General features: G+C 49.1%; 1 protein-coding gene across 1 annotated transcript in view; it reads right to left on the bottom strand.

Moving 5' to 3' along the window:
- The window catches only part of LOC146812815 (alpha-2-macroglobulin-like protein 1), an 820867-nt gene that overhangs the window by 503901 nt on the left and 292138 nt on the right, over window positions 1–24828 (bottom strand). The window contains exons 16-17 of the mRNA XM_085615206.1: window positions 15584–15754; window positions 7471–7567 (exon numbers count right to left, since the gene is read on the bottom strand). Coding sequence (XP_085471332.1) covers window positions 7471–7567; window positions 15584–15754 — 268 coding nt within the window. The remainder of the gene's footprint in view (window positions 1–7470; window positions 7568–15583; window positions 15755–24828) is intronic.

Raw genomic sequence — 24828 nt, 5'->3', positions numbered from 1 at the left:
AATGCTGAGTCTGTGGACATCCAGCGGCAACTGCAGGTTGGTCAGGCTGCGATCCTTAATGTCCTCCATGCCCACGGCAAAACCCTCACCAACATCGAGGCATACTTGGAGGGCATTCATTCATCGCAGGCTGACCAACGCAACTTGCTGAGGTCCATAGACTCCACACTGACTGCAGCAGTGGGTCTCCTGCAGCGCGACCTCCCCCCACCTACCCCTGCCCCATCCACACTTCCCACTCCCATGCCTGTCCCACGTACACCCAGACGTCGGCATCCACACACATCAACAGACACAGGCACCACACCAGCAGGGAAGGTCCACCGCACTCCTCCTGACACGCACACACAGGGTGAGGTAGGCACACCCACTGGGTCGGGGGGCAAACGTGTGACACGCAGCCATAGTGAGAGTCCGCATTCCACCCAGTCCACTGCCTCCAAATCCCCTCCCCTCAGCTCTCCTGGCCACATCTCCCCCAAGGACTCGTTCATGGCCGCTCTGTCCCTGAGCCCCACAGTTACACCACCACGCAAGCGGTCAAGGAAGTCCTCGGTCAGGGTGGTTGATTCTCCCCCCCTGTCTCCACCCTCCCCCGGTGGCGCTGCGACCCATCCCTCTGACCCCCCCCTCCTTGGGGCCTGTGGATCCTTCGGGTGCAGGGGACTCCCTGGAGGACCTTGCTAAGGTGTGTAGTGCCATCCTGGCCTCCACCTTTGGCCCTGACCCACCCCCTGTGGTGGAGTCCTCCATCCCTGCACCCACAACGCCGCCCCTTTGCCCTGATGTCCCTGCGGTGCCTGTTGCTTCCCCCCCCCATGATGCCCTCACCAGTGTGGAAGACGATGCCATGTGACTGTGCAGGCAAGGTAGGGGACACGCATCCCACTATGTCCCCCATCCAGCTGAGAATCATTGACTGCCCTATGGGCTTTGTGAATATTGAACTGCCTGCGATCCACGGACATTGTGCTCATGCTGAATAAAGCTTGATTTTGTTTTCATTCTCACACTACTGCTATGCTGGTATTGGTGTTGGTGGGGCTGCTACATGGTTTTGGGTGGTGTTTAAGGGTTTGGGTGTGTGGGATATGTAGTAGTCTGCTGCTCATTGGGGGGCCCTGGGATCTGTGTGCCATCACAAGGTGTTGGCTAACTTTCTTTGTTCATGTAAGCAGTTACTGCATGGTGCAATTGTCCCAGGGTGTATTCCTTCCTCTGTGTACCCTGATTTCTTCCCTGCAGGGTGTTCCCAATGTTTAGCGCAGAGCTGTGTCTACATGAGCTGTGTGTGTGACGGAGCCCTTCTACTTTGGCCATGCATGCAGGGCCATGTCTCCACCTGCAACAATCGTGGCATCCTTGGTGGTCACTGTACTTGTGTGTGGAGTCTGTTAACATGAGTTCATGGGGACATGATCCCTTGTAGGCAGTATGCATGTAGGTAATTCCAGCCTCACACACATGTGTTACACCCCTCCTGTCTCAGGGCACTGCTGGGAGTGATAGGCCCCCACCCCTCCTGTCTCAGGGCACTGCTGGGAGTGATAGGCCCCCACCCCTCCTGTCTCAGGGCACTGCTGGGAGGACTCCACACCCACCCCTCCTGTCTCTGGGCACTGCTGTTAGTGATAGGCACACACCCCTCCTGTCTCAGGGCACTGCTGGGTGGACTCTGCACACACACCTCCTATTTCTGGATATGTACGCTTGGAACGTACACAGTGGGGGTACGCTCCATGCATTCGAGGTGAGGGTACGAGTCTAGTCACACTGGTGTGGTGGGGGTACGGTCCGTACGTCCGCGGGTGAGGGTACGGGTCGAACTTACACTGTTGGGGTGGGGGGTACGCTCCATGCATGCGCGGGTGGGGGTAGGGGTCGTACTTACACTGTTGGCATGGGGGGTACGCTCCATGCATACGCGGGTGGGGGTAGGGGTCGTACTTACACTGTTGGCATGGGGGGTACGCTCCTTGCATACGCGGGTGGGGGTAGGGGTCGTACTTACACTGTTGGCATGGGGGGTACGCTCCTTGCATACGCGGGTGGGGGTACGGGTCGATATTACACTGTTGGGGTGGGGGGTATGCTCCTTGCATACGCGGGTGGGGGTAGGGGTCGTACTTACACTGTTGGGGTGGGGGGTACGCTCCTTGCATACGGGGTGGGGGTAGGGTCCGTACATATGCGTCCCCACGCTATGTGATGCTTGTGCGGCCCGTACCCAGGCCTTTGCCACGTGGGTACGATCCGTCCCGCCATTGTTGGGGTGACGTGTGTGTGGGCGTGGTACGTCTCGTACCCACGCTCTTCAGGCGTGGGTACGGGACGTACCTGTCTGGTTGTGTTGCCGGTTCGCGTCGTGACGGACTTCCGTTGTGGCGGTCGCTGGCTTAGCTGGACACGCCCCCACCCCCTCGTAGTGACCAGGCCATGGGAGTCAGGTATGTCCAGGCCATGTGTGCTGTGTGACTTTGGTGGGGGTTTTGTGGCCTGCCCTGGTCCTGCCACCCCCACCCCACCCCCACCCCACCCCACTTTCCCCCCTCCCTTAGTTATTCTGACCTTCTGCGGCGTCTGCGTCGGAACCTGTAGAGGAGGTGGACTGCTATGAGGGCAGGGATGACTCGTAGGTTCGGGTCCATGTCTGTCCGTCGCGTACTGGTACTCCTTGATCGCGTCGTCCTGTCGCGTACGGGTCCTCCTTGGTCGCGTCGTCCTGTGTGTCCGCCGCGTACTGGTCCTCCTTGGTCGCGTCGTCCTGTGTGTCCGTCGCGTACTGGTCCTCCTTGTTTGCGTCGTCCTGTCTGTCTGTCGCGTACTGGTAGTCCTTGTTCGCGTCGTCCTGATTTCCCGGCAGTTTTTGGCAGCCGGAAAATATTCACCGTGCGGGATGACGTCGGTGCGAATCGTGATTCCTGGGTCGTGAATGGCTGGCTGCGAGCGTCCCGACGTCAGGTCGGCGCTTTCCCGGATCGCATTGGTATGTTTTTTTTGTTCGGTCGGGCTTTTTTACGATTCGTACGGGAATGGTGTACCCGTGCGAATCGTAATTCCTTGTTTGTAAAAATTGACGACCGGGTACGCGTCGGACGGAGAATTTGCTCCGTCCGACGGTTCGTACCCGGTTTTTACCGGATCGTGATCGGCACCATACTGTCTTTAACACATACAAACAGTGACGCACTCATTCATGCATCTATTCACTGAGTAATACCCCCGCTGAACCATACAGACACTCATACTGATACTAAAAACCAAGTAATAACCCATATAGACACTCATGTAGCTACTCACCAACATATGCAGTCACTTATACACAAAGTGAGAGACTGATTCAGATATTTACATATTTAAACATTACTCACTAACCCATGTATTCACTAAGATACAGTTACTCAATCCGTTAGACAATCAATTTTACAAAAACAATTCATCCATTTAAACACTTCTATACCCATTTATTCTTCCATCGACCTTGAGATATACATATATAAAACATATTTAATTTTCAGAAAAACACACATTCACTGGATGATGTCATCAGTGATGCCATCAGTGATGTCATTTGAGATGTCATCAGTGATGTCATGAGTGATGTCACTGACCATGTCATGAGTGATGTAATATGTGACGTCATCAGCAGTGCATTGCGGGCGCGCGAGTTATAGTTAGCTGAACTAACTATAATGGGAGAATTTCAATGGTTTTGTACGAGTGACATGCCCAGCTAACTATAACGCCCCTGAAACCTATGTTTTTTTCGGTGAAAAAATAAATATAAATATATATATATATATGAGATTTATAAAGCCTGCTGCGCAGGCGTAACGCGTCTCTCTGTCATTGTGGGGTCGTGGGAGACCCGAACATATTAAATTAGCCCTATTCATACCGATTATGAGTACGTGCCACTTTCTCTTAGGAGTTGGATGGATGTTGGATGGGATATATGCGAAACTAATGAAAAAGTTAAGGAGCAATTCTAATTTAATTATTAATAAGGCCGATAAAGGAGGTAATATTGTTATTTGGCCGTGCACACTTTACATGGAGGAAGCGAAAAGACATTTGGATGACATTTCATGTTATAGAAAAGGCTCTGTTATGGATATCAGAAATCTAAAAGAAAATGTTTTCAAAGAACTTAATCAATGGAAGAGAGAGGGCCTATTGAGCAAACAGGAATTTGGTTATCTCAAAAATGAATTCCCAGTCACACCTACTCTTTATTTTATCCCTAAAATTCACAAACAAGTTGTGCTGGTACCAGGACGACCGATTATTTCGGCTCAAAAAAGTCTCCTGGAACCTATATCTAAATATGTGGATCATTTTTTACATGAATCAGTGGAGAATCTACCTTCTTTTATAAAAGATACAGGACATTTTTTATCTAAATTGAAAGAAGTAAAATGGGAAGATGATTATGTGTTAGTGGTTATGGACATTTGTACCCTATATACGAGTATTCATCATGCTAATGGACTCAATGCTGTTAAATATTTTTTGGACAAGCGTAATATGAATTATTGTCAGCATAATGGAATGATATTGCGTATGATACAGATCAGTTTAGAAAACAATTACTTTCTGTTTAACAAAGAGATTTATCAGCAACAGAGAGGAGTTGCCATGGGGGCATGGTTTTCCCCATCATATGCCTGCTTACATGTTGGATGGTGGGAGGAACATGTCCTCAGAGGCACCCACAAAACAATATATGACACCAATGTAATTAGATTTTGGCGATTCATTGACGACATTTGCATGATATGGAAGGGTACCCCGGAAGCAGTGGAAACATTTATTAATGTGCTTAACCACAATAACTTGAATTTGAAGTTTACTGCTGATATCAATAAGTCCTCTGTCCAATTTTTGGACGTAGAAATCTACATTAGGGATAATGAAATTCAGACTAAGTTACACAGGAAATCAACGGCAGGGAACTCAATCCTTCACGCCAGTAGTGCTCACCCAGGTCATCTTATTAAGAGTATACCTTACGGAGAATTTCTACGTATGCGCAGAATCTGTAGTTCTAATACAGATTTAGAAAAATGCCAAGAAGAGGCCCTAGGAAGATTTTTGGCTCGTGGCTACTGCTTAAAAGATTTAATACAGGCCAAGAACAAGGCAAATAGCCACACTAGAGAGGGGTGTTTAAACACTACTGCTACATCTAAAAAAAAGAGCCTAAGAAACAATGATGAGGATCAACAAAATAGCCAAGGAGGAGTTAGACTTATAACCACATACAATGTAGAAGAAAAGAAAATAAGGGGTATTATAGTAAAACATTGGCCTCTATTAAAAACGGATATAACTTTAGCCCCTCTTCTTCCCACCAATCCTCTCATTACTTTTAGAAGAGCGCCCTCAATGAGAGATGCATTAGTTAGGTCAAACCCTGAAGTGATTAATTCTACCAACTGGCTATCTAATAAATCTGGTTTTCATAAATGTATTTCATGTAGGGCGTGTAAGTTTGGCATTAACACTACAGAATATACAAGCGTATTCGAGAAGAATCCTATTAAAATTCAAAGTCTATTTACTTGCCGCACTGACTATGCAGTATACGTTTTGGAATGTACTTGTAAAATGAAATATGTGGGCAGCACCAAGTTACAAGTGTTCAATCGTATCCTGCAACATTTAAGAGCAATAGTCAACTCTGATGATACTTATCCAGTAGCACGTCATTTCAAATTAGCCCACAATAAGAACTTGAATGATTTATGCTATTATGTAATTGACTCTGTAAAAAAGAATATAAGAGGCGGCAATAGAGAGAAACAACTTAGACATTTGGAATCTAAGTATATTCTTCTCTTAGATACCAGAATTCCGAAGGGATTAAATACAGGAGAAGACTTACATAACTTTTTATGTAATAATTTTTATAAGGTATTTTAGTACATAATAGGATTTTTTACTCTTTTTATGTTTTTACTTACCTGTAGACTATGTAGGGATAACTAGATTTAGGCTCATAGGAACATCAATACCCATTAATGTCAAGAATTTTAGATCTGGGGGATCTTAGTTGTATATAAGGATTTGTTGAAAATAGTATGTAATCATGAGAGTTTTTAGTGGATGTAATATTATCATTTTAATCCATTGAATAGATCATGTACATCAAATTAGGAACTGTTAGTCAAGAGCATCATGAGAAAATGTGTGATTTTTTCATTTTATCACTTTTTAAGCACTATTTCTTATTATTATCGTGATTTAGGATGTAATATGAAGTTATCATCATTATGTATGTGATAGATATTACCATTGCACTATGTCTACATATGGGACAACAATTATAGCACTTGCACTTTATGATGGTAAGCTACGACGTGTTTTTGAAAATGTATTTATAGAGCGCAATTCATATAATAGGGAACATATCGTGTCACTATGGCATCAAAGGTACCCGTAATGTAGGCTTTTTTTTTTATTATTAAGCTTACTTATCAGTGATATTATTTTATATATTATGAATTTTATCATACAATTTTTGATTATGTATTTAACTATGAAAATATTTGGTTTTAAAGTTATTTATATATTTATGGATTTTAACAAGTATTTCTGCAATTGAAGTATTTTGTTTAGCTCTATCTTCATTTAAAACGCGGTTGTAACTGACAACATCCAATCACGCACTGTATATAAATCATGTGTTTCACCGGGGGGTCATGTGATCAAGGCTGTGTGTCACTGTCAACAGCCAAAATGCGTCATGCTGACCGTGGAGAAATAAATTAAGCACGTTAAACTTTTATGGCAATTTGTGGTCTGTACCTGTTCAGCAAGCAAGTAAAAATACAAGACTGTTGGGAAAAAAAAAAAATATATATATCTATATATATATATATATATATATATATATATATATATATATATATATATATATAAATATATATTATGACTATTGATGAGGATCCCTTGAAAAGAGAACATTATTTTCTCAAACACTGTTCAGGTGCCTGAGTGTGAATACTGTGCAAGAGGGAGTAGCACTCTACTTTAGACGAAATAGGTTGATGGATGCATCATCCACTCTTGAAGCATTTCTCAGGCACAGGCTAGAGTGTGAGGTCCTCCAGGAGGAGACAATGCCCCCTTAAATACCAAGGAGCACAAATAAGTATCAAACGATTTGCTACAGCGTGTTTTCACCAAGGCGCCCTTCAATTATAAGCATTGCTGTGGGCTCTATTTTTGCCTTGGTGTGGGTAGAAGGAGGCACCTGACTTAGTCTAACCTGTGCTCTCTATGGCTGTTAGCAATGCATTTTACCAAAGTGTTGCCAAAGCACAATGTACATTAAATTCTAACAAGTTACTATCACATAATCTTGCCATAAAGAAAGAGTGGAGCGGGAGAGCATGCTTGGAGGAGAAGAGCAGAAAAGTAGCCTTTTGGGGGGAAGAAAAGCAAAAAAGGGGGTGTATTCCTTACTTCTTTCAGCAAAAAGTGGACAAGGATGTGGCTTGCCAGTTAGTTTCTCAACAGGCTTCTTAATATCACAGTTTGTCAAGATCTTTAGACCGCTTTGCTGTTCCAAAAAAGAATAAGCAAGTTAGTGATTAGGCAGGAAGTAGAATTACCACAAAAGATGTTCTAACCCACTCTAGCATACTCCTCTTCACTTTGATGATTAACAGCACAGGACTGCGTGTCTGTTTCATTCTAGAAATAACTGCTTTCCTCCCCTCATTCCTTTGAAACCTCACTTCCCTCTCCATCTTCTCCTATCTCCTCAAGTTCAGTAAAGAAACTTTATCCTGTCACTCACTGCAGTCACAGTATCTCATGACTCATTTCAGACCTATTAATCCATCACTGAACCATGTAGCAGTGCACTGAACCCACCCGCTAATTACCAGTGTTGGGTATATGGACACCACCTATTGTGGGAATAGTTTCTGTGAAACAGCTCCTGTCGTTAGGGCAGGTGCCTCCTAAGGGGAAAAAAGACCTTAGCTGCAGATCCTTCCAGCCACGGTGTCATGGCAGAACTGTCATCAAAGTGCGTGTCTATTTCCAGGACACACAGATTAAGTGTCACTCACACTCTTGAAGTTGTCCCCCAACATATGTGAGCACCATGGTTTCAATGCCAATCTTGGACAGGAGATACACTAGTGGACATTGTTTAACGGGCCACTCTGCATTGGTAGCTTTGCCAGATGCCACTGACGGCGACACCGGGTCTGCCAAATGAGTGTTCCCAAAGGTGAAGGAGGTTCTGCCATTCGGAATGCCACCTTCAGTGGCCATTTAAGTGGAGTGGCAACCGAAGGGAGGAGAGAACATCTGCTTTTTTTTTTTTTTTCTTTTTTTTTTTTGAAACCGTTTATTGCAATCTCAAGTATATACAAGTATGGGCCTACAACCTTCCGGCCGGCCGCTAGAGTGACAGGAGCACTTGACAAACGTACAAAAAGGCACTTGGCGTTGCAGAGAAGTAAATCAGGAGGTATCAATGACGTGGGCCACATGACTCTAAGCCCACAATACGGTTTCATTTTATATAAGCACAACAACACAGAAAAACCACACCCGCAAGGCAACCCGCAATCGAAAGTAACCGCACGTGCTCCTCAAATGAGGGACCCCGACCATCCACAGGAATCTAAAGAGGGGGAAGGGAAACAGATCCAGGACTGGGGGAACTCTGTGCCCGGGGCTGGGGGAGGGGGTCAACTAGGGGGACGGGGCCGGTGAGGCAGCAGGCAGCAGTGGTGGCTCGCAGATACCCCCGCGGTAGGCGTTCCAGGGGCTCCACACTTTCACCCACGCCCCAGGCTTACCCCTCGCCACATACACCACCTTTTCTCGGAACATGCACCAATCCATGTGTTCTTTCCAGGCCGACACCGCCGGGGGCCGCTGGGATCCCCACAGTTGAGCGATGTCACGCTTAGCTATCATATATCCCAGAGTCACCCATCGCGTCTGCGGAACCGAGTAATCAGTTGGTTCCCACACATTCAGCAAGCATCTCCTCGCTTCAGGCAACAGCGCGACACGCGTAACCAGTCGCAGGACCTCATGCACACCACGCCAGAATCGCTCCACCTTCGGGCATTCCCACAAAATATGCAAAAAAGTCGCCAAAGCACCACACCCACGCTTACACAACCCATCCTCAGCATAACCCATACGCAGAAGCCTTGGCCCCGTCATGTAAACCCGGTGGAGTATCTTAAGCTGGACGAAGCGAAGGCGAGCCGGTATGGCCACCTCCTTCGGAGAGGCCACCGCGGAACTCCAGTCCTCGTCGTCCAACTCCAGCCCGTCGGCAACCCAAGCCTCACGGAGGCCGGTCAGCAGGCCCGAGCGGTCATTAATCAATTTTTTGTAAATGAGGGAGATCGTGCTGTCCGGAACGTGGCCATCCAGCACTCTATCCTCCAGGGGGGAAGACTCCGGGATGGAGGCGACGTCTGGGAAGACGGAGCCCAGCGCGTGACGGACCTGCAAGTACCGAAAGTATTCACTGCCCTGCAGCTGAAACTCCGTCTGCAGCGTCTCGAATGTTTTAAATCCCCCTCTCGTCCAGAGGTCCCCCACTTTACTGATGCCGATCGTGTCCCACTTCTCGAAGCCCTTCGAGGTCCACAGGGAGCCCAACCGCTGAGGCGCATACAACGGCGATGCCCGGGTCAAACGGTCCTTCCACCCCATAGCTGCATTGGCCGCGTGCCACACCCGCACCATGACACGCGTGGGCCCTGTCAAGCGGGGATCCGGCGCGCCAGAGTAGAGCGCTCGATTGTAGTCGCCACCGGGCAGGAGCATCTTGTCCATTTCAAATGCCGGGTTCAAGGCGGGCCCATAGAGGCCGTGATTAATTGCAGCTAGCTGGGAGGCCCAGTAATACCGCTTAATGTCCGGGAGGGCGATCCCCCCGTCATACCACGGGAGCGTCAACTTCGCCAGGGCTATACGCGGCCTCCCGTCCCAGAACAGGCGGCGCTGTAGACTCTCCACCTCACGAAAGTAGCGCGCCGGGACTAGGTCCATAGTGTTCTGGAGAGCGTACAGGAGGCGCGGCAACTACATCATCTTAAACAATGCTGCCCGGCCGAGCGGCGAAAGCGGCAGGCGCCGCCAGCGCGCGACGTCCTCCTTCAAGCGCTGGAGGGGGGGAAGCAAATTCCGCTCGTAGCGGGCCTCCGGGTCCAGCGTGATATAGACACCCAGGTACCGAAACCCCTGCGAGGCAATCTGGATCGGACAGCCCCGCGGGAGGACGGGAGCCTCCCCGGAAAGCACATAGACACATGATTTAGCCCAGTTGATGACGAGGCCTGAGTTACGGCCAAAGGAGCGCAGGACATCAACCAGGACAATCAGTGATTTGCGCGGGGAGGCTAGGTACAAAAGGATATCGTCAGCGTAGAGGGACACGCGGTCCTCATACTCGGGGGTCCAACGGAGACCACGGATGGAAGGGTGCCACCGCAGCCACTCCGCCAGGGGTTCCAAGGCCAATGCAAACAGGAGCGGCGACAAGGGGCAACCCTGTCGCGTGCCCCGTCCCAGCGCGAATGGGGCCGAGACTCGTCCATTCACTACCACCTGCGCTAATGGGCCCGAGTACAACAATTTGACCCAGCTGATGAATCCCGGTCCAAATCCAAATTTCGCCAGCATCGCCCAAATGTATGGCCATTCGAGCGTGTCAAATGCCATGGTGGCGTCTAAGGACGCCAAGATGGCCGGCTCCCGCACAAACGGAACACGCGCGAGCACCCCGTGCAAGCGCCGCAGATTGAGGGCCGTGTTGCGATGGGGAATAAAGCCGGACTGGTCCTGGTGGACCAAATCGCCCACCACGCCGACCAGCCGGTTGGCGAGCACCTTGGCAAGGATTTTGGGCTCCGCATTCAAGAGCGAGATAGGCCGATAGGAGGTAACCCGGTCTCGGGGTCTCCCCTCCTTGTGGATCACCACGATTGTAGCCAGACGTTGGTCCGGCGGGAGGGAGCCCCGCGAGTGGGCCGCCAGGAACATCGCGCGGAGGTGGGGTGCCAGTACATCCGGTCGCAGCTTATACAACTCGATAGGGATGCCGTTCGGGCCCATGGCCTTGCCAGATGCGACCGAGCGTATGGCGAGGGCAATTTCGTCCGAGGTAGGAGCAGCATCCAACGACTCCCTGTCCTCCACCGAAAGGGAGGGCAGCGCGATATCTCGAAGCAGGGCATGGGAATCCGCCTCCGAGCAGGGAGAGACCGGGGAATACACCTCGCGGAAATAATCCGCGAAGCAAGAGACAATGTCTTCTGGCTCGGTGACACGTACACCATCCATCCTCTCAATCAGCGGGACCACACGACTCGCTCTCTCCTTTTTATCCAACCACACAATCAATTTACCAGCCTTATCACCCACATCATACAGTCGCCCCTGTTGCTCTCTACTGAGGCCCCTGGCTGCCTCCGTGACGAGGGCCCTATAGGCCGCTTGCTTAAGGTGTAGAACATGCAGTGCAGCATCCGTCACCCCACTCCCCAGATCACCCTCTAATTCAGTAATTTCGGCCTCCACCCGGGTCACCTCCTCCTGCTCGCGCCTCCGGGCATGGGATATGAAGGAGAGGGCCTCCCCCCTGAGAACTGTATTGAAGGCCTCCCACAGGGAGATAGCCGAAGGGACAGACCCCACATTCTCCTCAAAATACCGCTGCAAGGATTTAATCAAGTCAGCACGAATGGTGGGGTCGCGCAGGTACCAGGCATTGATTGGAGCTACCCTGCCCTCCCCCCTCGGGAGGACACCAAAGTGCAACAGGAGCGGGGAGTGATCTGAAATACCCCGCGCGAGATGGCGCACCTCTCCCACCCTCCCAGCATAGGCCGCAGGGACAAGGATATGATCAAGCCGCGAGAGGCTACCATGGACACCCGAATGGAAGGTGTATTGCAGCTGCGTGGGATGTTTTAAGCGCCAGCAGTCCACCAATCCCAATGTATCTAAGAGGCCGGACAGCCACGCCTGCGCCCGGGGGAGGTCCCTAGGGGGGTGACGATCCATAGTCCCAGAAACCACCGCATTGAAATCCCCCCCAACCACTAGAAGCCCCCCCGGAAGGTCAAGAAGGAGGCGCCCCAGGTCCGCGAAAGTGGTAGACTGTAGCCCCGGTGGGACGTACACTGAAACAAAGACAACCACTTTGCCCTCCATTCTCCCCACCAAGGCAGTGTAGCGTCCCCTCTCATCATGACGCACCTCGTCTATTTCCAGCGGGAGCGAGTTCTTAACCATGATGCCCACCCCCCGCGAGCCAGACGTGAAGCCCGAGTGGGCCACCAAACGATAGCCACGCCGATTCATGGCACAAAAGGAATTACCAATAAGTTGTGTCTCCTGCAAAAAGACCACAGCGAAATTCGTTTCAGATACTGCAGGACCACACCTCGCTTAATCCTATCCCCCAGTCCATTAACGTTCCAAGACAACAAAGTCAAGTCCCTACCCCCCATCACATACAGAAGCCATCATTCGTCCCCCCGAGAGCACCTCAAAAACACCAATACAGTAAAGGGTTTGCCTTGCGGTAAAAACGAACAACACCCCACCCCAACCCACCCGTCCCAACAGAACTCCCCCCTCCCTGCACCCCTGCATGAGCCCAAGCAGCCCCCCCAAAGTGCAGTGTGCCTGTCGCCCCATAGATGAGAAAACTAACTAGTCCCCCAGAGGAGGAGGGAAAGCCCCCAAGGGACCCCGCACGACCTCCACGGGAGGGGAACTTACACAATCAGTCAATGATGACAATAATGTTGTCCAGAGCAAGGCCTACTATTAGTCCCTCAGTCCTGATCCGGCAAGCCCTCCCCACCAACCGCGCCCCCCCCACCCCCCGGGCCCCGATCCCCGGGCAAAGTGTCCAACCAGTCCCCGGCCGCCTCGGGACGATCAAAAAAGTGCGTGCGGCCATCCATCTCTACCCTCAACTTCGCTGGAAAAAGCATCGCATACTTGAGGTTCAGGTCCCGTAGGCGACGTTTGACTCCGAGAAAACTCAGTCTCTGCTTCTGGACCGCCGGAGTAAAATCAGGATAGAAGTTTACGTCCACATTGTCGAGTCTGACCGGTCCTTGTTGCCTAGAAGTCTGCAGGATAGCGTCTCTGTCCCGAAAGTTGAAGATCCGGGCAATGAGAGGCCTCGGAGGGGCTCCGGCCTTAGGTCTTCCTCCGGGGACCCTGTGGGCACGTTCCACCGCAAAGAGTTTACTCAGCCCCCGGGGCTGGAGACGGGTGAGGACCAGGTCCTCCACAAACAGATCCGCCGCCTCCTCCTCACGTCCCTCCGGCACCCCGACAATGCGGACATTGTTCCTCCGGGCCCGACCCTCGGAATCCTCCAGTCGACGATCCATCAGGGCGCTCGCCTGGCCAAGTCGGCGCACCTCCTTTTGGAGGGCCGCCACGTCCGTTGTGAGGCCCGAGGTGGTGTGGGCCAAAGAGTCGACCCGGTCATTCGTCTTGGACAGATCGGCCCTCACCAGGCCCACATCCACGAGGACCGAGTCAATCTTCTGCGCCAGAGTGTCAAAGCGCTGGTCCACCGAGGCCTTCATCTCGGCGATGGCGCCCATGACGTCTCGGAGGGTCAGATCCGCGGGCAGAGCAGGAGCATCAGTCGGGCCCACAGGGGACCTACGCGGCGCCTCTGGAGATCCCTTCTGGAGGGTGTAGCGGTCCATGCTGTTGGATTGATGGGCTGCGCCACGGTGAGTCGATTTCACCTTTGCCCGGTCGCCATCTTGCTTCGTGGACATGGCTCCAGTCCCCAAATCGTGCCAAACTCCTTGAAAGGGGCTGACAAACCAGTTCACGGGCCCCGGGGGGGGGCGACCACAGCTCCGAAGGGCGGATCACAGCTGGCAGGCCGGCAGGGCACCCCGATGAAGCCACACCACCGCACGCCGCCCCGCGACCCTACCTCGCTTGGCAGCAAGGGGGGCGCGAAAGTGAAAGTGCGGGGTACGCGAGCCGCCCAGCCTCGCCCGCCGCTGTTGTTCACTTTGTCTCCGGATCGCCCCACAACTCCAATCCGGGGGGCCGGCGTGGAGAAGGCCGCAAACCTCAATCGATGCTCCCGCCGGTGTCCGAGGTCCGATTTGGAAACGGAAAACGGGTGGCACCTCAGCTCGGTCTCACGAACACAGTCCCCTCGTCTAGGACAGGATATGGTCAGGATTTATGCAGGAGGTCGCGGAGGTCCTCGGGAGCCTCGCACCTACGCGGCCATCTTGGTTGCGCGCTAGGCTCCTCCCTCTAACATCTGCTTTTTTGATTGGTTAAGGTGTAGTGGATATGCTTGAAACAATCTGCACATCAATAGTGTCTCCTTATAATTATATTAGGTTGACTCAAATTCCATTAGATCAGACAAATAATCGGTGCAACATTGGTGTCAGATGCTCATCCACCCAGAACATCAAATCCTAAATACACAAGGTAATATAGGTTACAAACAAAACAATGACACCAGAGCACAGCATATACATATTACTATCATCCTCTTATTGTATTGGGACAAAGCACAGATGAATCCACATCACTGAGCAGCAAGAGAAGTTGTCGATATTTTCCAATTTATTATTTTCTTTTTCAAAAACAAACAGCCGACGCGCGTTTCGCCCCAACAGGGGCTTCCTCAAGGCTCTATTCACGTCCTGTATTATATTTGTATAATGTTAGATCAGTATAGATGTGTTTAAATCCAAACAATGCTACAATTTCAGTCCATACACTACGTTACTCGCAGACGTATTTGTATAGCAACTTCTTGTTGTTTTCAGACGTAAGCAATTCAAAAAAGAACCATGATAAGTCCCATCCAAATGTTATAGAAATATAACGTCTCTCGTCAATCCAACGGCATGTATAAGTAACATCTGCTTTTTTGGTGGAAAACCCATTTTGTCTTTCCCTTAAATGAATCCTTTTGTTTTATGGAAGCACCACCATGTCAGCTTACTATTAGATGTTCTTATTTTGACAAAACCCAAGGTGTTAACTTTGCTGTTTATGGTGCAGCTGTGTTTATTATCACTCTATATGGCATGCTGAGATTGGCTCAGCCAATAGGAATGCTGCATGTTCTGGCATTTACCATTGTTGCTTATTTGTATTCTAAGTACAGTGAAAGGTTGAAGCCGGTCCAAAAAGTAGACAGGGACATTAGTCGTTAGGTGTATGTGCCTATATTTGTTGCACAAGATTGCAGCTGCAAAAATTAGGCTAACTCCACCCATACGTTTGGGCATTAACAGCTGTTTTTACCTCTCTCCAATGTAATACACCCCTCCAGGTATAATGTGCTTCTTGTTTAGACCTATCATGTGATTATTATCCCCTACATTTATTAACTTCCTAGTGGTAAAACTGCTGTCTCTCAAACTGAGACTCAAACTGAATTATAATCCAGTGAAGCTGTACCCCTCTAACTGCTCTGCTTAAACCATCCTGCTCTGCAATGAAATGACCAATCCCAAAAATATTTACAATGAGGACTGTAAAGCAGGAATGAAAAGTGGTATGAAGGCACCTTGAAGAGATAGAAGACATCAATATCCGGAGGACGGTAAGGCATCCAGTTCTGAAAGGCTGATCTTGGCAGGGGACCAATAATAGGAGTCCAGCAGGGATCTTCCACCACAAATTCGTCCACTTCTCTGGGGTATCCTGTCCGGTCGGTGAATGAGAACATGGAGTACACCTAGAATGCAGCCAGGAGGCAAACAACATTGTTATCTCTGAGAATATTAGGCAGAGGGCATAGGAAGAGTTCCAGAGATACATTTATGTAGGCCATGCTCAGCTCTTAAAGACTCTGGGAATGGTCCCCACAGTTATATGCCTGTTTGCACACATTCCATGTAATAGTAAACGTTTTACAGTCTGACCCACCAGACAACGATTTTCTGATGTTGAAATTGACTTGGCAATGCCCAATCCGCTGCATACCTTCAGCCCCTGGCAAACCATCCTTGCCTCTACACTACCACCTAAAGCCACGAAGAGAGTGCAGATCTGAAACACAGTCACTATACAGCATCTTTATCTAAACCACTTTAATGTTGTTAGTATCACCTTTATCAGAGTGCATCCTCCACTTCCATTGAGCCCAAGGACTTCGGAAAGAAAGATCATTCTGTCTTTCTCCACACCAGCGTACCCCACCCATAATCAAAATGACTTTATGTGCAGGTAGTCCAACTATATAAAATTGAAAGTAGTTGCAGGTAAAGTTAGAAATATCAGACATTGTGCACTATCCTCGTTAACCTGACATCATTCCATACTTAGGGCCTTATTTAAGACAAAATTATGCATCGCTGACAGCGATGCGTCACTTTTCATTGTGCCCACCTTGCGACATGATGGAGGTGTCATATTTACTGTATGACGCATCATGTCGCAGGGAATGACAGAAACTGCAGTTTTACTGACATATCTGTCGCGCAAAAAATGACGCATTGCTGGAGTTGTGTCGGAAGCGTGATGCAACTTCAGCAATGCAGGGGAAGGGCTATGAATATAGCACTGTGTCACTTTTACGCCTGCCATGAGGCAGGCATATGGTTTTGACGCATTTGCGTACTAGAAGTGGCACAGTGAAGTCTCATAGATTTCACTGCATCACTTCTATGAGGCTTACTTGCATGGGAACGCCCCCCTGCATACAAAATACCTGAAGCAGGTATAATGGAGGGCAGGGGTTTACAAAGTGACGTATCTGCTTAGATGCGTCACTTTATAAATATGGGAAAACAGGGGGCATGTGATGCAACGGTGACCCAAAACTGTTGCATGGCCTCATAAATAAGGCCCTTAATCCTTATAGCATTCCTTACTCACTTCTGCACCCAACATGCCTTACTGTTCGCCACCCTGAAATTCCCTCTCACAAGTTCCTCTGCTGATCAGATGAGATCCGGTTATAGATTTTCTTTAAGAAAACAGAAGTGGCAACAATTCACTGCATTTGAATGAGGGGGCTTGTTAACACTCAACCATTGACTTAGTCTTTTTTGCACCTACAGATGATGGTGGGGGGAAAAACACTAGGAGTGTCTTTCAGTGAAAAAACATACAGATAGAGGACCATACAACTAGGCACAAAGCAACATAGTAACAACTTGAAGAGCCAAGCCTCTCTACAACTCCGGCTCACGTCCTGCCTACACTTTCCCTAGGGAGAGGGTATGGAAGTGTGCTGCAAACACCAGAGAGGAAATAAGGATTGGCAAAGTCAATAGGTTATGCCTATATGAGAACTATTGGTTGTGTTGGAGTGGTGTGGAGTAGAGTGACATTGTGTGTCATGGGGTGGAGTGACTCTGTGTGGCATGGAGTGGAGTGACTTTGTGTGGCATAGAGTGGAATGGCATTATGTGGAATGGAGTGGAGTGGCAGTCATGGAGTGGATTGGTATTTTGTGGTGAAGGGTGGCAATGTGTGGAGTGGAGTGGCATTATGTGTAGTGTGGTGGAGTGACATTGTGTGGTATGAAGTGTAGTGGAGTGGAATGGAGTGGAGTGGCACTGTGGTAATGGAGGGGCATTGAGTGGAGAGGGAGGAATGATACTGAGTGGACTGGCTCTGTGTGGCAGGGAGTGGAGTGGCATTGAATGTAGTGGAATGGAGTGGAGTGGTCTTGTGTGGTGTGGAGTTGAATTGTGCGGAGTGGGGTGGCATTGTTTGCAGTCACGTTCAGTGGAGTTGCATTGTGTGGTGTGGATTGGAGTGTAGTGTTTCGTTATGTTGATTTCCATAGCACACTAACCCCCCGAGAGGCATTGTTTGGTGTGGAGTGGCTTTGTATGGCATGGAGCTCAGTGGCATTGTGCAGCATGGACTTGAGTATCACTGTATGCCATAGAGTGGAGTTGCATTTTGGGACATGGAGTGGCATTGTGTGGAGTGGAGTGGCATTGTGGGCATGTAGAGAGTGGAGTGGCATTGTGTGGCATGGAGTGGAGCACCACTGTGTGACATGGAGTGGAGTGGGATTGCATGGAGAGGAGTAGAATTGTGTGGCATGGAGTGGAGTGGAGTGGCATGGAGTGGAGTGGCATTAGTTTTTTTTTTTTTTTTTTTTTTTTTGAAAAACCTTTATTGATGTTTCAATCATTTACACGTATGGGCCTACAACCCCCCGGGGCCGGCCGCTAAATAATCAGGATAATAAAAGCAAATGTCAACACAGGCGGCACCTCGGAGAGCGAAGTCTTCAGTCCAATATAGTCCGGCCAATAAGCCGCGCAGGTAGGGCACCAGGAGAGAGAGGGTTTTTCATTTTATGATAAAACGAAAGAATAGGATCAGGTGCCAGACAATTTGCCAACAGCGAGAAGGGTCAGGATAAGAGACAAACAATAAGCAGCAATACAGTAAGGCGATGGCGCAGGCGCGAGAAAGTACGGATGGGGAGAAACATCAAAAATAGTTGCGCCTACTGGTCCCCGTACCTAAAGCCCAGCGAACCCCCCAGAGACTGTGGCACACATGAAGAGCAAACGATTCACAATCAGGGTGGTGTATCGCACTGATCCCAGAAAAAGAAAGCAAAAAGAAACAGTGGAGAAAAAGGAGGCCATAGAAAAGGAGATAAAGACGAAAGAGTCCCCTCCCCCATCCCCCCACCCTGCACCTCTGCGAATGAGTATGGCCCCACCCCCCAGCAGTGTGCCTGTCGCCCTGGAACTAGACCCGAAATATAGAAGAGACAGGGAAAAAGAGAGTGAGAAAGGGCCCCCCCAGACGGGTGGGCGGAGAGAATATAATAAATTGGAGGAGGGCCATCAAAACATACCCCCGGCTTCGCCCTCCCGCACGGTGAGGTCTCCCCCCAACAAACAATTAGCGGTACCAAGCCGATCATATCAACAAAAATAGGGGAGGGGGGGGGGGAATGGGAAGCATTACACACCAAATGTTCGAATGACCCCAGGAGCGCACAACCATGAGTCCGCCTATCTATGAAGTGACCACCCTCGAAGGATCAGCCTCAGCCTTGACCGCTTTTTGCGATTCTACCCATACCTGCCCCTTGACCCAGCACCATGTCCAATGTCCCAAAGTACAGGAGTGTCCAAAAACCGTCGGGAAACGCCGCACACAGGTGGGGTGGAAGTCTCTGGGCATCCGCACAGACCGCTTCATGGAGGGGCGTCTTTTCCAGTGCTGCCCCAGGATCTGCACTGCCCACAAGGACCAGATAGGCTGGAGCAGCCAAATGAGATACACGTTGCTGGAAGTGTCCCCGGGCCGCCGGAGACCGCGCACGGGACAAGGCCACCATCTTCCGCGCAGGTCCAATACCTCCGGAACAGATTAAGTTCACAGTTGGCCGACCACACGGTAGCATATTGTCCGAAGTGTCCGGCTGTACACTAATCGCGGGGGGGCCGCCACATCTTCCTCTTGTGTGCAGTGTGGAAAGCCACTGCGTACCTGTGGACCAGCATGCCGCCACTGTCCCAACGCTGTTACCACACCATCTAGCTTCCCCCCCAGGACCCCGGCGCCATGAGCAAAGGAGTAATGAAGGGCACCCAGGGCCTCCAGGAGGTCGCCATATCCCAGAGCGGCTCCCTCCGATCGCTCCGCCACACTCCCGAAAGTCACACACCCCCAGTCCCGCTGCGTCCCCGCGGACAGGATGGCTGGCTGCATAATAGCAAAATGGCCGCTGGGAAGGCCCGACTCGTATAGGGGCCAGGACCAAGGGAACAACGCCTCAAGGGCCACGTCGCTGAAGACAGGGATCCCGGGACAGGCACAGATCCAGCCGTTGCGCGGTCACAGGCAACAGTCGTCTCCGCCACGGACCATCTCCCGCAAAAAGCCGGGAGCAGCCCGCAAGGATCAAGGCGGGCCAGGGACGGCGCCCAGGCAGCTCACCATCAAAGGCAGGGGCAAACGCCACAGAATCCGGAAATCGTACACCCGGGCATGTCCTCAGTCCGCAGCGCTCAGTAGGGGGGAGCGGCCACGGCAAAATGCAGGCCGATGGGGGCTCCACTCCGGTGGACCGACTCCACCCAGTCACCACAGGCCGCTGTTGTTCAACTGCCACCCGGCCAAGGTGCCCACTCGAGGTCCCGGCTTCGGGACCGCACGGGCCGCAAAGTTCGATCGCTGATTTCTCCGGTTGTATGGCAGTCAGAAACCTCGGGGTCACACGATCGGTTGCCACTTTCGCTTACGAACACATTCTCGTGGTGCAGAATAAGGATCTCTTGCAGGATATCCGTGCGGGGTGCGGAGGCTCACGGAGCCGGGAATCTACGCTGCCGTCTCGGTCGCCATCTTGGCTCCTCCCCCCGGAGTGGCATTAGTTAATGAAGTGGTGTGCCATTGTGTGGTGCGGAGTATAATGGCATTGTGTGGCATGGAGTGGCATTGTGTGGCATGGAGTGACATTGTGTGGAGTAGAGTACAGTGGCATTGTGTGGCATGGAATGAAGTGGCACTGTGTGGTGGGGGGTGGAGTGGTATTGTGTGGCATGGAGTGGAGTTGCATTGGGTGGCACTGTGTGACATGGAGTGGCATTGTATGTAGTGGAGTCACACTGGGTGGAGTGGGGTGGGGTGTGTAGTGAGGTGGCACTGTGTGGCGTGGTATGGAATGGAGTGGCATGGAGTGATGTGGAACTGTATGGAGTAAATACGAGTGCATTGAGTGGAGTGGCATTGAGTGGAGTGGAGAGGCATTTGGGTGAAATAGAGTGAAGTGGTACTGAGTGGAGTCGAGTGGCATTGAATGGCATGGAGTGACATTGTGTAGTGTGCAGTGGCATTGTGTGGAGTGAAGTGGCATTGTGTGGAATGGAGTGTTATGGTGTGGAGTGGCATTGTGTGGTGTGGAGTGGCATTCGATGGAGTGGAGTGGTTTTGGGTGGTATGAAAAGTTGCCGGAGTTGCCCATGAATTGACCTATAGTACTCTGTGCTATATAAATGCAATTATGATATAATATGTTACCAATTATCTCAACCTATGATCTACGTAAACATCTGACGCCTTTGATCCGATGCCGGAGCTTGTTAATAAGTGCAATGCTTCTGTGTGAACTGGTTTGGTTACAAATGAATGTGTTTTAGACCTGGATGGTCTAGTGGGCGAGGGAGCAGCATATATCATACCAGATGGGGTCAAAGGAGATGCAGCCAAATGTTGGCAGTTGTTGTGGAGCTACAAATGTTTTAAGCCTTTTTCCAAACAGGAGTAACAGACATGCTCAGTACTCAATCATGATAGAGAATGATAGAGATTAACAACCATTTTGTTATGAAAAGAAGCAAACAGAACAGATTGCCGCAGATTTAAACCAAAGATATTTCAGAGTTGAAAAGTGGGGAGGTTTATGATGACTCTCTCTTAGACATTGGGGTGGGAGGAGAAGAAGCAACACAGAGAAGTGGTGGGTGTCAGGGGACGAAGCACCATAGAGAAGGAGTGGGAGTGGTAAGAAGAAATAGTACAGCACAAGCAGCGGACGGACACTAATTATTATGAATCAGTGTGTGATTGGTCCATGCTCTACAAAAAGAAAGGAACTAAACAAGAGTTACATTGATGCCAATAAATGGTAAGTGATGGGCAGGGTCTGAGTCCTTTACAGTAAACAATAACCCTGGCAGCTACAGCCCTTGTGATGTCGGCAGGTGAGACCTAAAAACAGATATGAATGGCATAAAATATGGAGGCACAGGGGCAAGTAGGTGGGGAACAAACTGCAGGAAGGTTACTTGTCTAGTCCGTGGAGTGGTGACTTTCCCACAGTGAAATTTCCTAGAACCGAATTAGTCTGACATTGAAATTGCTGTGGGTGTTAGGTACAAATCACAATAGTAAGTTAAATTCTTGAATCCATCTTCTGTTTCCAACTTTCAATCCATGTACTGCTATATTTGTTAAATGTTCATATTGTGCGGTGTTGCTTTTATATATGAATATGGTTCATTAAGCCTTTTCTGTCTTGCTGAAATATTTTCAAATATGCCTCAGTAGAAAACATGTCAAGGGAAATGTTCCTTCTCCATGCCATAATATTAATCAACCAGGTGCATTTCATCGGTGCACTTATTCCACTTGTTAAAATGGAGGTTGGAGTTTGTTCTTGTCACTAGTGCACCATACTAAGCCTTTTTTATGTCCAGTCTTGAGACAGCTTTCGCTACCTCTACAGACTCATGTTTTTAAGACAATTCATAAAAAACAAATACATATATAGATACCTAGATGGGCTCCTGGTCCACACTCTTTTTCCATCAAGTGTCATTAACATTTAGTTCCGCCAACACTGCACATAGTATGGGGCAATTGGTAAGGCATTTGCCCCCAATTCCAATTGAAGCCCATGTTAGATGTGAAGGACATCTAACATGGATGGATGGAATTCCATAGAGCATATTATCAAGCCCATTATCGCCGTTTTAGCGGCAGTTTTCTGCCGCTAAAGCGGCGATAATTTTATCGCCTGGCTTGATAATATGCCCCACTATTCTCAAGAATGTGGTGCAGCCTGGCGTTTCCACCTGCGACGGTGCTAAGTTTCACGACTTAACGCCAACGCAGGCACCCTTGCACCAGACTGCAAGGGTGTCTGCGAGCAGGGAGGTTTGTTTATGTACAGGAAGGTGCCCTATCCTGCACATAAACAAACCTAAAATGCCCTTTAGTAACTTGCACATTTGCTGCTTCATGCACAGCATTTTTTAAAAGGTTTGTTTATGTACAGGAAGGGACACCTTCCTGTACATGAACAAACCATGGCATTTTTGCTATTTCCATGTGTACTGCACAAGGCAGCACACATGGAAATAGCAAAAACGTGGAGAAATTAAGCATTTCTCCTCACTTCGCCACCTTAAGACCAGGATTTTTCTGGTCTTAAGTTCGGCGCTGCCACCTATTATCGCCGCCCTTGATAATAGGTGGCAGCGTCAAATTCAATGGGTGTTGCAGTGGTACGCCCACCGCAACACCCACTGCACGCCCCCTTTCACGCTAAAGGGGCCCTATTTTCAAGGAAGCGTTAGGCCACTTAACGTGGCTTTAAGCTACATTAAGTGGGTTAATGCCGCCTTGAGAATAGAGCGCTGGCCCTATCGCCACGGGAATGTCAAAAAAAGTGACGTTCCCGCAGCGATAGGGGCTTGAGAATATGCCCCATTCAGTTTTGTAAAAGCTATTAGGAAGCCTTAACATATTTCTTTCCAAGCATTGACCACATTCAGGAGCGTTGCTGTAAACATTGAGAAGAAGGAAGAGCTACCCTGCGATTTTATGTTTATGGAGTTGTTTCTCCATGTCCACATAACCGTGCATTCGTTGAAAGGATGACATAATCAAAAGTGTAAATAAAGCAATTTGCACCTCGAAGTTCCACTTACACGTAAGTGTGCAAAAGGCTTTGTGAGTCTGTCTCTCTAGATAAGTTTGAAGCCCATACAACAAACCACAGAGATAGGCACATATGTTTTATTATAAAATTCTCCAATGATTATTTCTAATTTTCACACACCTCTGTTCACCTTAATGAAGGAAACATATGACTGGATAGCTGAGGAGTGTTATTAGGCATCTGTGATATTTTGAACCGATGTTGGTGGTATACCCCATATTGTGAGATATTTTGGACCACACTGATGCTTTTAGGATAGCAGCCAATTGTGAAATAGGTAGTTCTTCTTCAATGCAGGTTATACCAGGATAAAAATAGAAGGAAAGGAAGGAATTGTGATTGAAACTTTGATTACAACAAATAAACTGAAATATGTATTTATTCAAATAGAGTTGACGCTTCCAGTGATGCAAAATAAAGCTGCACATGAAGGAAACTACAACACCTGTGTGAGAAAGAGATCAGGAGTATGATAAATAAATTAAGGGTTGTTATGGTTTGCTTAAGGAAGCGATTATTCAGGACAGTCAAAGATTCCACAAGAGCACAGCTAGCCACAATGTGTTCCATAATTGGAAAGTGTTATTTATCATTAGAAAAGTGTTGATTGCCATGCTGAGTTTCAGTGGCAGAGCCATGAGGAGCCAGTTAGTGCTGTCCTTTCGTTAAGATGCTGCTTAGACAAATGTAGCACGTTTTGTATCTCAGAGTAAGGAGGGTGGTACAGTGACTGGTAGTTGTGCATGTTGGCATGAAGGTGGAAGGAAGCAGTACGCACAAACGACAATGGAGAATTACTATTGATCACTATGGAAATGTGTAGACCTGGTCACACACCGGGGCATATGTACAAAGAAGGGGCGGAGTGAGGCATTAGGCGTCATGGCTTAGAGCCTCTCTCCTCCACTTCTGAAACACAAGGCTGCACCATATGTACAAGAATATGGTGCAGCCCTGCATTTCCTTCTGCGCTGGCTCTACAACGAAGTCATCCTTGCCTCATAGTGCAAGGGTGTCTGCATGCAGGAGAAGATTGTTTATATGTAGGAAAGTGTCCTTTCCTGCACATAAACAATCTTTAAATGCTGTTTTGTCACTTCTATGTGTGCTGCGTAATGCAGCACACATGGAAGTTACAAAAAATAATTGTTTTAAAGATTATTTATGTGAAGGAAGGGACACCTACCTACACATAAACAAACGAAGAGAAATAAAGCTTTTCTCCTCGTTTTGCCAAGTTAAGACCAGGTTTTCCCTGGCCTTAATTTTGGCGCTGTCTCCTATTTATGCCACCCATGTAGATAGGGGGCAGCGTCAAAATCAATAGGTGTTGCGGTGGAACACCCACTGCAACACCCACTGCCCACCCCTTTCAC

The sequence above is a fragment of the Triturus cristatus genome, chromosome 7, assembly GCF_964204655.1.
Source record: "Triturus cristatus chromosome 7, aTriCri1.1, whole genome shotgun sequence".
NCBI lineage: Eukaryota > Metazoa > Chordata > Amphibia > Caudata > Salamandridae > Triturus > Triturus cristatus.
Note: the sequence above shows the minus strand (reverse complement) of the source record. Positions and strands in the feature narration are given on the sequence as shown.